Source organism: Alexandromys fortis, unplaced genomic scaffold, assembly GCF_014885135.2.
Source record: "Alexandromys fortis isolate MF-2015 unplaced genomic scaffold, M_Fortis_MF-2015_v1.1 scaffold_99, whole genome shotgun sequence".
Taxonomy (NCBI): Eukaryota; Metazoa; Chordata; class Mammalia; order Rodentia; family Cricetidae; genus Alexandromys; species Alexandromys fortis.
Genome location: NW_026067982.1, coordinates 897,629 through 910,354, shown reverse-complemented (window position 1 = coordinate 910,354; position 12,726 = coordinate 897,629). Strand labels below are relative to the sequence as shown.

General features: G+C 50.9%; 1 protein-coding gene across 1 annotated transcript in view; it reads left to right on the top strand.

Annotated features, from left to right (window-relative positions):
* Window positions 1-12,726, top strand: part of Galnt16 (polypeptide N-acetylgalactosaminyltransferase 16) — an 80,389-nt gene that overhangs the window by 64,552 nt on the left and 3,111 nt on the right. Inside the window, exons 10-14 of the mRNA XM_050158652.1 lie at window positions 817-943; window positions 3,357-3,449; window positions 4,925-5,008; window positions 8,965-9,106; window positions 9,728-9,853. Of these exons, the coding sequence (XP_050014609.1) occupies window positions 817-943; window positions 3,357-3,449; window positions 4,925-5,008; window positions 8,965-9,106; window positions 9,728-9,853 (572 nt within the window). The remainder of the gene's footprint in view (window positions 1-816; window positions 944-3,356; window positions 3,450-4,924; window positions 5,009-8,964; window positions 9,107-9,727; window positions 9,854-12,726) is intronic.

The window sequence follows — 12,726 nt, the reverse complement described above, 5'->3', positions numbered from 1 at the left end:
CTTGCCCCTCTTTTTTTTTTTTTTTTTTTTGTAAATTGTGGATTTTCTGTGCAAGGAAAGAGATATTTTAGCACCACAGAGTATCCACCTGGAGAATTAATATAAAGAAAGTAGGGAGTCAGAAGCGAGACTAAGACTCAGTCAGGTGGGGTGAGAAAACACATTGGTAAGCAGGTAACAGAGTGAAGTCCCTCTGGGAAGCGGAGTGGCCCCTTCCTGCGTCTCTGGACACCAGTGGGGACCTTAGTCACTTAAGACTTACGACTCTACCACTACCTTAGAAGGAATGCAGCTCAGGAAGGCCAGGAATAGCTTGGTGCAGACTCCCTGAGCCTAGAGGCAGGCCTGGGCCAGCCTGGTACATCTAGAGCAGCCTGAAGCTCCGTTGGTGGCCCTCGGAGGTGCTCAGATCTGGTCAGCCAGCAAGCCAGGTCTTCCTAACTCATGTCTGGCTGGAACTGTAGCCATGGGCTAGAAACAATGTTGCCATTTGGTGTGTTTCTCCTCTGTGTTACTTCAAAACTTTCTCCACTGCTCTCCTGGGGTTCAGGCACAGGGAGTGTGTGTGTGTGTGTGTCTGTCTGTCTGTCTGTCTGTCTGTCCATCTTTTCATGTATATGCACCTGGATGTATGCCTACATGACATGAACATGTACAAGGAGTGTAACCACCCCATTTTGTCTTGCAACAAGAGCTCACATCCCAGCATATACATTCAAGGAAACGCCAAAGAGAAAGAAACCCATCCCCTCCCCACCTTCCCACCATCACCTGAAGGGGTCCTTCTCCTTCTCCTGACACTGTCATCTCCTGCAGAACTCTCCTTCAGGGTATGGATGTGTGGTGGCAGCCTGGAGATTATACCCTGCAGCCGCGTGGGCCATGTCTTCAGGAAGCGGCACCCCTACAACTTTCCCGAGGGCAATGCCCTCACCTACATCAGGTAGGTCCAAATGGGAACCACCCTGGAGGAAACATGGGGTTCCCTCACTGTAGATACCCCTAACTAGTTATTCATGGTCTGTGTGCCTTTGGGATGCCCACCTGTCCAAACTAAGCAGGCCTTAGTTTCTCCATTTGCTGCCTCAGGTCTGACATTTTGGATATTTCTGAGTGTAGAGGATGAAATTGGATCATGGCCCCTAGATCTTTCTTGTCTTAGTTCCCTTTGTCAGCAAGTCTTGGACAAATGGTCAAGTGACCAATATATTGTGGTCCTCACTGAACCTCCATTGTTGGTCATGGTTTCCAGTGCCCCCACATAAAACTGACCCGAGATCTGACCATGTTCCCAGCCACAAAGTACACTTGGTCTCACAGGAGAGTGAGCGGTGTCCTGGAAGACCATCCCATGACCCATGGTCCTGATGTAGGAGTTAGGAGGAGGAGGAACTGTTCTGAGTATGCATCCCCTGCTAAGGACATGGTTTTTTTCCCTCGTCCTCCCCCACCTAGCTTGCTGGTTTGCACTGGAGCAATGATTTCCACATTTGATTAATTCATGATCTAAAGTTTTGTTCTACTTTTCTCACCCCCCCCCCTCTCTTTAGGGAGGGGGATTTTTGAGATAGGGTTTCTCTGTATAGCCTTGACTGGAGCTCCCTCTATAGACCAGGCTAACTTCAAACTTCTGCCTCCTGAGTATTGGGATTAAAGGCGTGTGTCACCACCGCCTAGCATCCCACCCCATATATATATATATGTATATATATATATATGTATATGTATAGTTGTGTATGAGTGTTTTGCCCAATGTATGTGTAGGTACCACGTTCATTCCTAGTGCTTGAAGAGGCCAGAAGAAGATGCCAGGTCCCTGAAACTAGAGTTATAGATAATTATGAGCCATCATGTGAGTGCTGGGAACTGAACCCTCTATAAGAGCAACAAGCTATCCGCCTAGACCCCTTACATTCCATTTTTATAGTCAAAGTCATATAGATTTACTGCAAACACTCAGGCGGGACCAACACCAACTTCTATATGCAGATATTTCTGTATCATATTTTTGATAACTATAGTATTCAGGAAGAAAGTGAAAGTCACCTCCACTCCTTATCTCTCCTATTTTCCCACTCATCTCTTCAACAGTAACTCCTGGTAAACTTAGCATTAAAGCCTTTAACTAGAACCGCGTGCTCTTAGGAGGTTGCTGCTCTGTGGTGTCAGAATGTTAGATACATTCTTGTGTGTAGCTTGTACACAGAGACCCCACGCCCTCTATAGGCTTGTGTTAGCAGGTTGATGCCGTGCACTCTTCCGGCGGCCTGGCTCTCTGGCACTATACCACGGCCATCCTTCTGCTCAGTATTAGCAGCCACAGCATTCTTTCAGGGCTGTGTCACTCTCTGTTGTACAGAAATATTTTCCTCTTGAAGAGCATTTATTTTGCTGTCAGCGTTTTGTTAAGCAACCATTCTTGTGTGTGTCCCTTTTGCCCACGTAATAGTCTTTCAACAGGACAGATTGCTTTGAGCGGCAAGCCTGTCGCGGGTCCTGACGGATCACCCTCCAGACACGCGGGGTGATTCGCTTCACCCCAGCCCCTGCTGTAGGCCTGTACTTCCGGGATTCTCATTGCTCTACTGCAGGGAACACATCTTCTTTTTCTTGTGTGTATATTTAGAAAGAAAGAAAGAAAGAAAGAAAGAAAGAAAGAAAGAAAGAAAGAAAGAAAGAAGGAAAGAAGGAAGGAAGGAAGGAAGGAAGGAAGGAAGGAAGGAATCTTTTTTCATTATAAGTATCAATTCAAGTTCCTACTCCCTCCCCTCCTCCCATCCCCTCCATATACCCCCACCCCACTCCCCATCCATTCCTCAGAGAGGATAAGAAGGCACATTGTTTTGAAGTCCAAGGCCCTCCCTACTATATCTAGGCTGAGCAAGGTATCCATCCAAAGAGAATAGGTTCCCAAAAAGTCAATACAAGCAGTAGAGATAAATCCTGGTGCCACTGCCAGTGGCCCCTCAGTTTGCCCCGGCCATGCAACCGTCAGCCACATTCAGAGGGACTAGTTTGGTCCTATGCCTGTTCCTTCCCAGTTTAGCTGGTGTTGGTGAGCTCTTTTGTGGATCTTGTTAATTGATAAGCAGTCATGCCTGATAGCACAGGCCTGTGGTCCCAGCTACCTCAAGTTTCAAGTGCTACAGATTGAGTTCAAGACCAGCCTAGGTAGCTAATTGAGACCGTATCTCGACAAAAGTAAAAGAGGCCCATGGTTACAGCTAGGTGGTGGAGTGCCTGCCTAGCCGACAAGAGGCTGTGGGTTCAGCCCCCAGCACCACATTTAGAAACTAAGAACCTCCCCCCACTCTTCCCCAGGTCTGGTAACTTGGTTCTCCTTTCCCTGCTTGTAGGAACACGAAACGTACTGCAGAGGTGTGGATGGATGAGTACAAGCAGTACTACTATGAGGCCCGGCCCTCCGCCATCGGGAAGGCCTTTGGCAGGTGGGTCCCTCCAAATCCCGCTTGCCTCCCTCCACTCATGTTCGCAGAGCCCAGAAAATATAGAGTAGGTGCACACTGAACAGCCTACGCTGGACTGTCTCCATAGTAACCAGGTTCTGGCTCTTCTGGGTTCTCTGGGCTCAGGGAGGGAGTGCGTGGCACGGACAAAGCTGGTCCAAGACCCTAGGCCTACAAACTTCAGAGAGACAGGTGAGAAGTTTCTCCATGAAGGTTAAAGCGTAGCCCATCCAGAGCGGCCTCCAGGCAGAGCAGAAGCAAAGGTAGCTATGACAGGGTTGTCTGCCAAAGACAGTGCAGGTTTGCCCCCCACCCATCCAAACCTAAGATCTGTCAGCTTACTTTCCTGTCATGGCCTGTGATGACCATTGTCTAGTTAAAGCATTTCAAAGCTGCAGATGGACTATGAAACCAATTGTGAATCATCAATCAACATTGTTAAAAAAAAAAAAAAAAAAAAAGGATGAGAAAGACTCCATAGATGAGGTTAGGGTTGAACAGACTAGAAAATCAGACGTGATTGCAATCTACAGTAAGTATTGTTTTATGAAACTTCTTTCATTGTGTATGGGTGCATGTATCTGTGGGATGTAAGATGTGCAGACCCCCTTGTCAATGTTGTCATCAGAACAGAAAGTTTGGAAGCATCGCTCGTGAGCAATTGCAAACGAATCGCCCCTCCTCTGTTTATTTCTATCTAGCTTGCTTCTTCCTTCCTCCCTGCCTTCCTTCCTTTTTGGTTTTTTGAGATAGGGTTTCTCTGTGTAGCATCGGAGCCTGTCCTGGAACTGGCTCTGAAAACCAGGCTAGCCCCAAACTCACAGAGATCCACCTGTCTCTGCCTCCCAAGAGCTGGGATTAAAGGCGTGCGCCACCACTGCCCAGTGTATCTCCTATCCTTAAAAAGAAAAGAACAAGCCACGCCCTACTTCTTTTAGCATTTATTGAGGATCTACCCTGGGCTAAGCATTCCGCATCCCCTTTTGGTCCTCACAAAAGTCCAAGGTTAGCAGTGGAGTTCCTGTTTACTCGCAGAGGTGGCTCCCTGGGTCCTCAGTGGCCTTTGCGGTTGGTGTAACTAAAGAAGGCAAGGAGATTGAAGCATACGTCCCAATGGCACATCTGAAGGCCGCGACCTGCCAACTCCTGAAAGATGTTCATGTTAGATCCTGTCTCCTAAACTGGGGGTTGATGAAATTCTCTGCCCTCTGCAAAAAAGGACACCAAAAGAGGGCAGTTTATACATGCTAACAGGAGCCTCTAGGAGTAAGAGGCTGAGCGAGGGCTGTGTGGCCCCTGCCAACTCAGGCAGGAATTAAAAAGAGGGCACGGGATACAGGAGAACTGAGGGTTCGTTGCCTGAGATATGTGGGAAGTGGGGACTAGTCTCCTCTGGGGTCCCATGGGGCCTTCCTCCCCGCATCTCGGCCCTTTCCCGCCTTTGTTTTTCCCTTCAGCGTGGCCACACGGATCGAGCAGAGGAAGAAGCTGGACTGCAAGTCCTTCCGCTGGTACCTGGAGAATGTCTACCCTGAGCTCAAGTGAGTGCAGCCCCCTTGCAGGGCTGGGGCCCAGTGACCCGTGATGCCCCGAGTCTGCATCCTTCCACTGCCACGAAGGCTCTGAGGGAACAGAGGAGGCATTGCCCCGAGCTATCAGTCAGGCGTGATAGGGTTGCATTTTTACCGGCCTGGCTCCGGGACTAGAAATGGATATTGTCTCCCTAGGAAAACACCGCTGCATTATGCAGCCGAGGCCAGGCTGCTTTTGTCACCTCTGACCCTGGTCTCTCTCTGCTGGAAGCTCATCCTAAGGAGATAAAGTCATCAGAGTGCAGAGCTGTTGACCGCAGACCCTGTGAGCCAGTCTGCTGGGGGAAAATGAGAAGCAGCTAACACTTAGGCCGGCCCAGTGGATCACGGATCCATCCATTTAAACAAATATTATGCATCTATTAGTATGTAATCACAGAGACTGAAGACAACACAGGGAAGCGTTTGCTGTAGCAAGGAGGGAGCAAAATGCAAATGGGATTATGGCTGTGTGGGCTCTGAAGGGAAAGAAAGGACCAGACTGTGTACTGTGACAGGGTTGAGCCACCCAGGTTCCTTCTTCCAGACTCTAAATTCTTTTTGGTGTCTTGGTCACACGGTTCATTTCCTGGCCTTCTTTAAATTTTGACGCATTTGTACCCTCCTCAGGGACATTTTGTCTGAACACTAAATTGAGAGCACATCCCTCCCTGGATTTCCGGGGGGGGGGGTACATCAGCATTTCACACACACCCCTACCTGGTTACGTTGATGCGTTGATGCAACCTCCTGCACTTGCCTAGAAGCTCCCCGAGGCAGAAGCCACCTCCAGTTTGGTCTGTGGAGTTCCTCTAGTATATGGCCCATCATAAAATAGTCACTGGGTAAGCGTCTTTTTGAAGGAACACTATAAACAAATAAATTCTAGTGGGTGAGACTGGGGAGTGTCTGGAGTTAGCCCCCTCCTTCTAGAACAGTCCCCTGAGGGGCTGTTCATCCTCTGTTGCTCCTTTCCCTCATGATGTTGTCTTGGCTTTCTGGGGCACTCCCCTCACTGCCCACAAGTTCTGCAAGGAGGGGAAGGGACCTCTGTCCTCCGAGGGCTTAGCTACTGCCTGCAAAGTTCCCACTGTTAGGTTGCAGCAAAGTCCTGGAAAAATAACTAGATGGCGAACCCAGATGATACAGCTCAAAGTGCCAGATACAGTCTGCCTGGAAAGCAGTAAGCCCAAACCGACTACTGGAAATTTCTAAGAAATTCCAGAACAATCCAAGCTACATCAGCCTCTTTGGAAGCAAGCTGGCAGGCCTCAGTCATTTTGCCCCTGGCTGAGAAGTGGGGAACACTGACTCTTGAGAATGCAGCAAGGGAGCATCCTGAGTGCGAGGGGCGCATGCTCATTTGTGTGGCACTTCTAAGACATGGAGGAAGAGAGAGTAGCAGCGTTTCAACCACTGTCGAGGTTCCTACGTTTGGTTGGCCAACGGGAGCTGAGGAGCCCATGGGGAGGGATACTGGGGAGATGGAAATGTGTCCTTCCCCTCCACACCCCAGACCCCCATCCCAGAGGAAGAAGTGCTCTACCCCAAACCTTGACCCGTCCCAGGACAGAGCAACATATTAATTGTGCAATGTTAAATAGAGACTATCCCCCCATTGCTGGTTCCATGGTCCCTTCCTGTCTAGCTGACTCAGCTCCAGGTCAAAGGTTGAGGGGTCACAGGTGGGTCAGATTGCTGGCAATGTCCCTTCATACCGAGGATCCTTAGGTTGCCTGCATGTCTCTGGTGATCACCACGGAGTCTGAGGAGGACAAAAGAGCTTCCACGTTGCCAGGCCTGCCACAGCTCTGCTTTGTGTCCAGGTCTGGCTTCAGCCAGCCTCAGTGGCTGCTAATTCACCGCTTTTATTAAGACGGTCTGGAACAGCAGTGTGACTGAATCACACCTTTAGAAGGGTGCTAGTCACATAGAAGCCATTGTAGATGCATTACAATAACTCCAGCGGATGGCAGGAGCGTCCTAACCAAAACAGCATGCTGTAACCACTTCCTAGGAGACAGAAGCAAGGCGACTTGAAAAGTGGACAATTGCAAAGCATTGTGAGACCTAATGGTGGCCCTGCTTAGAGGAGGATCACTGAGGGAGGCACAGAGCACCACCTTAAGCAGGACAGACTGACTTGCTGAGTCAGGCAGCTGTGGAAGATGAGGACCTCTGCCATCTTAGCCAGCTAGAACTCTGGTTCTGAGGGGGAGTCCAGGGAACATGAGGTGGAGTGGAGGGAGCTCTCCAAGGCTCCCCAAGAATAAAACAGTTCTGAGGTTCATGGGCTCTTGAACAGCCTGAGGAAGACCTGCTTTGGCTGAGATACTGCAAGGGTTTGCACATCAAGGAGTGGCAGCCATGTCCCCTCCCAGGGTCCAGGCTCTCTCTGGACAGAGGTACTAAGGAGCAGGGAGCATCAGGCCTGGGGTCAGATTCTGAGCACTCCTGGTTCCCTGATGCTTTGTGATGGATACCTCCCCACAGCAGGTTGGCTGGAGATGGCAGCCTCCCTAGGTGTGCTAGCCAGAGGTTATCAGTGTGTGTGCACATGTGTACACGCATTCCCCAGGCTCATGAGATGTCTTAATAATGCGATAGGCTTGAAGCCTGCCTCAGCATCAGGGTGAGCAAGCATGTCCAGGCTTTCTTTCACAGTCATTTGGAATGGGTGCAAGGTTTCTATCCTATGGATGTAGCTAGCCCATCCCAGCTGTTGGATAAACAGAACGTCCAGCAGTTCAGTATCAGTCATTCTGATACAAAGATCTTTGGACAACTGAGCTTACTCCCGTAGAATAAGCTGCTGTTGCTGCTGCTGCCTCTCCTGCTTCTCCTCCTCCTCCTCCTCCTCCTTCTCCTCCTCCTCCTCCTCCTCCTCCTCCTCCTCCTCCTCCTCCTCCTCCTCCTCTTCTTTCTTCTTTTTTATTTTCGAGGCAGGGTTTCTCTGTAGCTGTGGTTCCTGTCCTGGAACTAGCTCTTGTAGACCAGGCTGGCCTCGAACTCACAGAGATCCACCTGCCTCTGCCTCCCTGGTGCTGGGATTAAAGGCGTGCACCACCACTGCCCGGCTCTTCTTTTTTTTTTTTTTTAAAGAACGGGTTCTTCTTTTTTAATAATTTATTTTTATTTTATGTGCATTGGTGTTTTGCCTGTATGTATGTCTGTGTGAGGATGCCAGATCCCTGGGTACTGGAGTCACAGACAATTGTGAGCTGCCATATGGGTACTGGGAATTGAACTCAGGTCCTCTGGAAGAGCAGCCAGTGCTCTTAACTGCTGAGCCATCTCTCTACCCCACCCCACACACACAATGGGATAAATTTCTTAAACTGGTATTCTTAGATCAAAGACATACACATTTAAGGACTTTGATGCTTAATTCCACATTGTCCTCCCAAACTTGAACTAATTTATGCCCTCAACTGGTGGAGTAGATACAGCCTCACGGGCGTCGCCAGCGTGGGGCATTTAAAACACACATATACACAAATATGTGAGACACAAATAGTGATTCCTCTCTAACACGCATCATTTAATTATAGTGAGACTGAGTATATGTGCATGTTTGGGCACTTTCAGTTAGCTGCTCCAAAATCATTCTTTCCCTGTTATTTTAAGGTTGGATGTTGATGTTACCTCTAGATTCCCAGGTATCAGCTATGAGTCAGGCCTGAGTGTCCTCTCGGGGTCCCCTGTGTCTCCGGGACTCCCATAAGAACCTATTAGAGCTGAGGCTGCTCCTTCTTCTTCTAATCCCGCTCACTGTCACCATCCCCACCCCCATCCTCCCACCACTCCCCCCCCCAACCAGTCCTGCCAGTCACAGAGACCTCCGTGACCATGTGCTGCCCTCTGGAGGAAGGAGTGGGTAAGCTAGTGTGGGCCGAGACGCAGCCTGACCCTGCCTTTCTCCTCAGGATCCCAACAAAGGAAGATCTCCCTGGGGTCATTAAGCAAGGCGTCAACTGCTTAGAATCCCAGGGCCCAAACACAGATGGTGATTTCCTGCTGGGAATGGGGATCTGCAGAGGGTCTTCCAAGAGCCCTCCACCAGCCCAGGTGAGCTGCCTAGGGCTCTCGAGGAGGGCTAAGTGCAGGGCAGGAGCCAAGGACCCTGGCCACGAATGGAGTCAGGATGTCTCTCTGCTCATTGCTGTTGTCTGCACCCTCAGTAAACCTCCTTCCCAGGGCTCCCCACACTCTGCTCCTGCCGCATGCCCATCCCTTCCCAGCCCTGTGTCCCTTACTTTCTCTTCTAAAGGAAGAAATGCTTCTTGGTTCTATTCTGGAGTGCAGCTTGGATGAGTGTGATGGGCTGTGGGTCTCCGGGACTTTGTGCACGTAGCAAATGCATGAGTGCCACACCCACATCAGCTCTAGAGCAGGTTGTGGAGCCCCATCGTGGGCCTGGCTGGGTCCTCTGTCCCTTCATTCCTCCCTATCTCCAGCATTCCCCGGAGCCCCCTTGACTGCCCTGTGGCTGGTTCCAGCTGAGCTTCCCCATCTTCATATTTGATTATGAACATTTTCAAACAAGAAGCAAAGATTGAAACTGTGTAATGAATACTCTCCCTTAATTTCTACAGCTATTCATAAAAAGTCTGAAAAAGTCCCCAGTCTCTTCCCCTAACCACCTGTCTACCCGTATCCGTCCATCCAGAGCTGTCCTTGGTCTTGCAGGCATGGCTGTTCAGCGACCACCTCATCCAGCAGCAAGGGAAATGCCTGGCTGCTACCTCCACCTTAATGTCCTCCCCTGGGTCCCCAGTAATACTGCAAGAGTGTAACCCTAGAGAAAGCAATCAGGTAAGCCTCCACCACCGGGCACAGATGGCCAAGAGCCCCAAGGGACACTGAGCAGGGAGTCCCCACTTGAGGGGTGTACTCTCGGATAAGCTCTCTAGAAGGAAGATCCGAGGAGCCCCCGGCATCCTCTCAGGCCACCCTAGCATTTCACTCATGAGCGGACGCGGAAGCTAAGCGTTTGTTTAACAGCAGTCCTGCCGGTCTGAGGGCAGGAGCAATTGTCTTGTTAATGCTGCTTGCCCAGCCCTCGACGGCAACTACAGTGCTCAAATAAGAGCTAGTTCTGACTCCCGGATTGGGCTGCATGTTTCACACTCACGGTCATTGTGTGTCCTCCTCTAGCCACCTGGTAAGGCAATTCTCAGCTAGCCCTACTGTACCCAGGCGCCCCAGGCACAGGTTAGCAGCTCCCACAGCTGGGAAAGGGAGGACCCAGCTAGGATTTAAACCCAGGTCAGTGTGACTCCTAAGCCCCCAGATGGAAGCCAGACATAGCAAGGGTTTCTTGACTGCTGGGTCACCGGGAGTCTGAGGTCCGGAGACAGCTGTTTGCAAGCTCACACTACTAGCCTCAGGTGTATCCTAGGAAACGGCTCAGGCTTATCTGTGGAAGCAGAAGCTGATGCTCAGAAAAAAGTTGTCATGGGTGGGTGGTGGTGGCTCATGCCTTTAATCCCAGCACTCGGGAGGCAGAGGCAGGCGGATCTCTGTGAGTTTGAGGCCAGCCTGGTATACAAGAGCTCGTTCCAGGACAGGCTTCAAAGCTACAGAGAAACCCTGTCTCGAAAAGTAAAAAAAAAAAAAAAAAAAAGAAAGAATTTGTCACTTCCCTGGGGCATACAGCAGCCAGTGACAAGAACACTAAACACTGGATTTCTGGATTTCTCTTTGCAGCTGCGCTCTTCTAGGTCAAAAGGGCTCCCTGCTCCCCACTGCAGCCCTTCCTATGCCCACCCTGCTGGTAACACAGCCCACTGAAGGGGTGGAGGGCGGAGGCCTGGCTCTCAGACTGAGCCTGCAGGCTTTCCTCCAATGCCTCTTCTGTTTGCCTGGGTCAATTCTTTCTTTAGGGGTGAGTGGAAGTTTGCTATTCTGTTTTGGAAAAGCAGCCAGGTTCTCTCCTTCTAGCCTTTGTGAATGAGAGTCAGGGTGGGAGAGGCAGGGAAGCGCTCTATAGCCTGCTTGCCGGATGGACTGGCCGGCCACTTAAGCTTGCTTTCAGCCTGCAAGATGCAGCCCAGCTTCTGCTCTTTCCTGCGGTGGGGCTGGTGCAGTCTGCCCATCACCTGCAGCCTCAACCCCATTCTGAGGGGAAAGCCTTGTGCCCACGAACGCCTTCTCTGCGTTAAAGTCGGAGCTTCTTGGTGTCTTCCCAGGCAGCCCCCACTCAAGGACTTCTCTATAAAAGCACTTTGTGGGCTTTAGAGACGCTTGCTGCCGACCCTGACACCTGAGTTTGATCCCAGGACCCCTATGTTCACAAGCTGCAGACGCTGTATTCCTGAAAGCCCCGCCAGCCCCTCCTCCCCAGCACTCTAGGTGTCCCGAGGACCAATGAACAGCTCACAGCTCTCCCGCTATCGGTACATTCTGGATTCTGGGCTTTCCTTCCAGGTCCCAAACTGGCTGTGATTCCAACCGAAGCCGGTTGGGCTTCACTTGTTCTTGAGGCTTCTGAGAGTCAGACAAGATGCAGTGGAGTCAGAGGTTCCAGTTTAGCCATTCCCCAGGTTCCTCACTCATACAGTAATGGGCTTCTGCCCTGCCAGAGGAATCTGCAAATGGGGGGCCAAAGAGTGCCAGAACCCTCCCAGGCTCGGAACGGAGTGGCCGGGAGAGTTGGTGGGAAAGGCTGGCTAGTAGTTCTGGGTGGAAGTAAGAGTCCTACCAGTGAGTAATTCCCTTTGCTCATCCCCTCCCCGTGCCAAGGAATGTACAGATCATGTACAAGAAGGGAAGACAGAAGCGCACAGTCTGGCTCTCACGGAACCTGGTAAAAAGAGATGAAAGGAGCCACCATATTATTGAGACCTAGGTGCCAAGGCAGCACTAAGCCTGAGCCCCACGGGCCAGGGAAGCCCCCTCCCTCCCCGGAAGAAAAGAGACCATAGCCTTCCCAGCTTGACACCGGTGGAGGTTTGGCCAGTGGAGTTAAATATGAGAGGCTGTCAGGGCAGCCCCGTGTCCGAGGAGGCTGGAAATGCAGGTGTCCGTGCGGAAGCTAATGTGAACAACACCGTCCCATCTCCGAGATGAGACGAAGCGGCTCATCTCTGTCCCTTAGCTGCCCAGTGAGCACACAGACTGTCTCACTGTGGGCTCCGGTCTCATGGTCCTGAGCCCTGCCGCCTCCTAGGAAGATAAGGTGGCTATAAGGAGAATGCTGTGGCTGCACGGAAGGAAAGAAGGCAAGAAACAAAACGTCTGTTGCCATGCAGTCTCCTCCAAACCTAGAAACCTGGGCCTCTCATCCTTTCTCCATATCCCAGATAACGCACCATCCTCTCTCAGCTTCATCTTCTGAAATGTCCTATGGGAACAACTTCCTCCCCTCACCTTGTCAGACTTGGGAGAAGGAAATGCCAGGATCTACCATAGGAGGACCCAGGTCTCCTTGCCTCACCCCACTGCCCAAGCTGTGACTGCAAAAGCGGTGGCTCCCCTTGAGAGTGTAGGCGCCAGGACTCGTGATTATAGGCCAGGAAGACGAAAGCCTTTTCTCCCATGGAGAAGAGGTTAGCCTGGACCAGGGCTCATCCACTAGGTGCCTGCAGGGAACTCGTAGGAAAACTGCTAGGGTAGAAAAGTCAAGACCAGTTTGGGACCCTGGAGAGCCAGAGAGCAAGAGCCCTGCCTAAAGCAGAGAAGGGAGA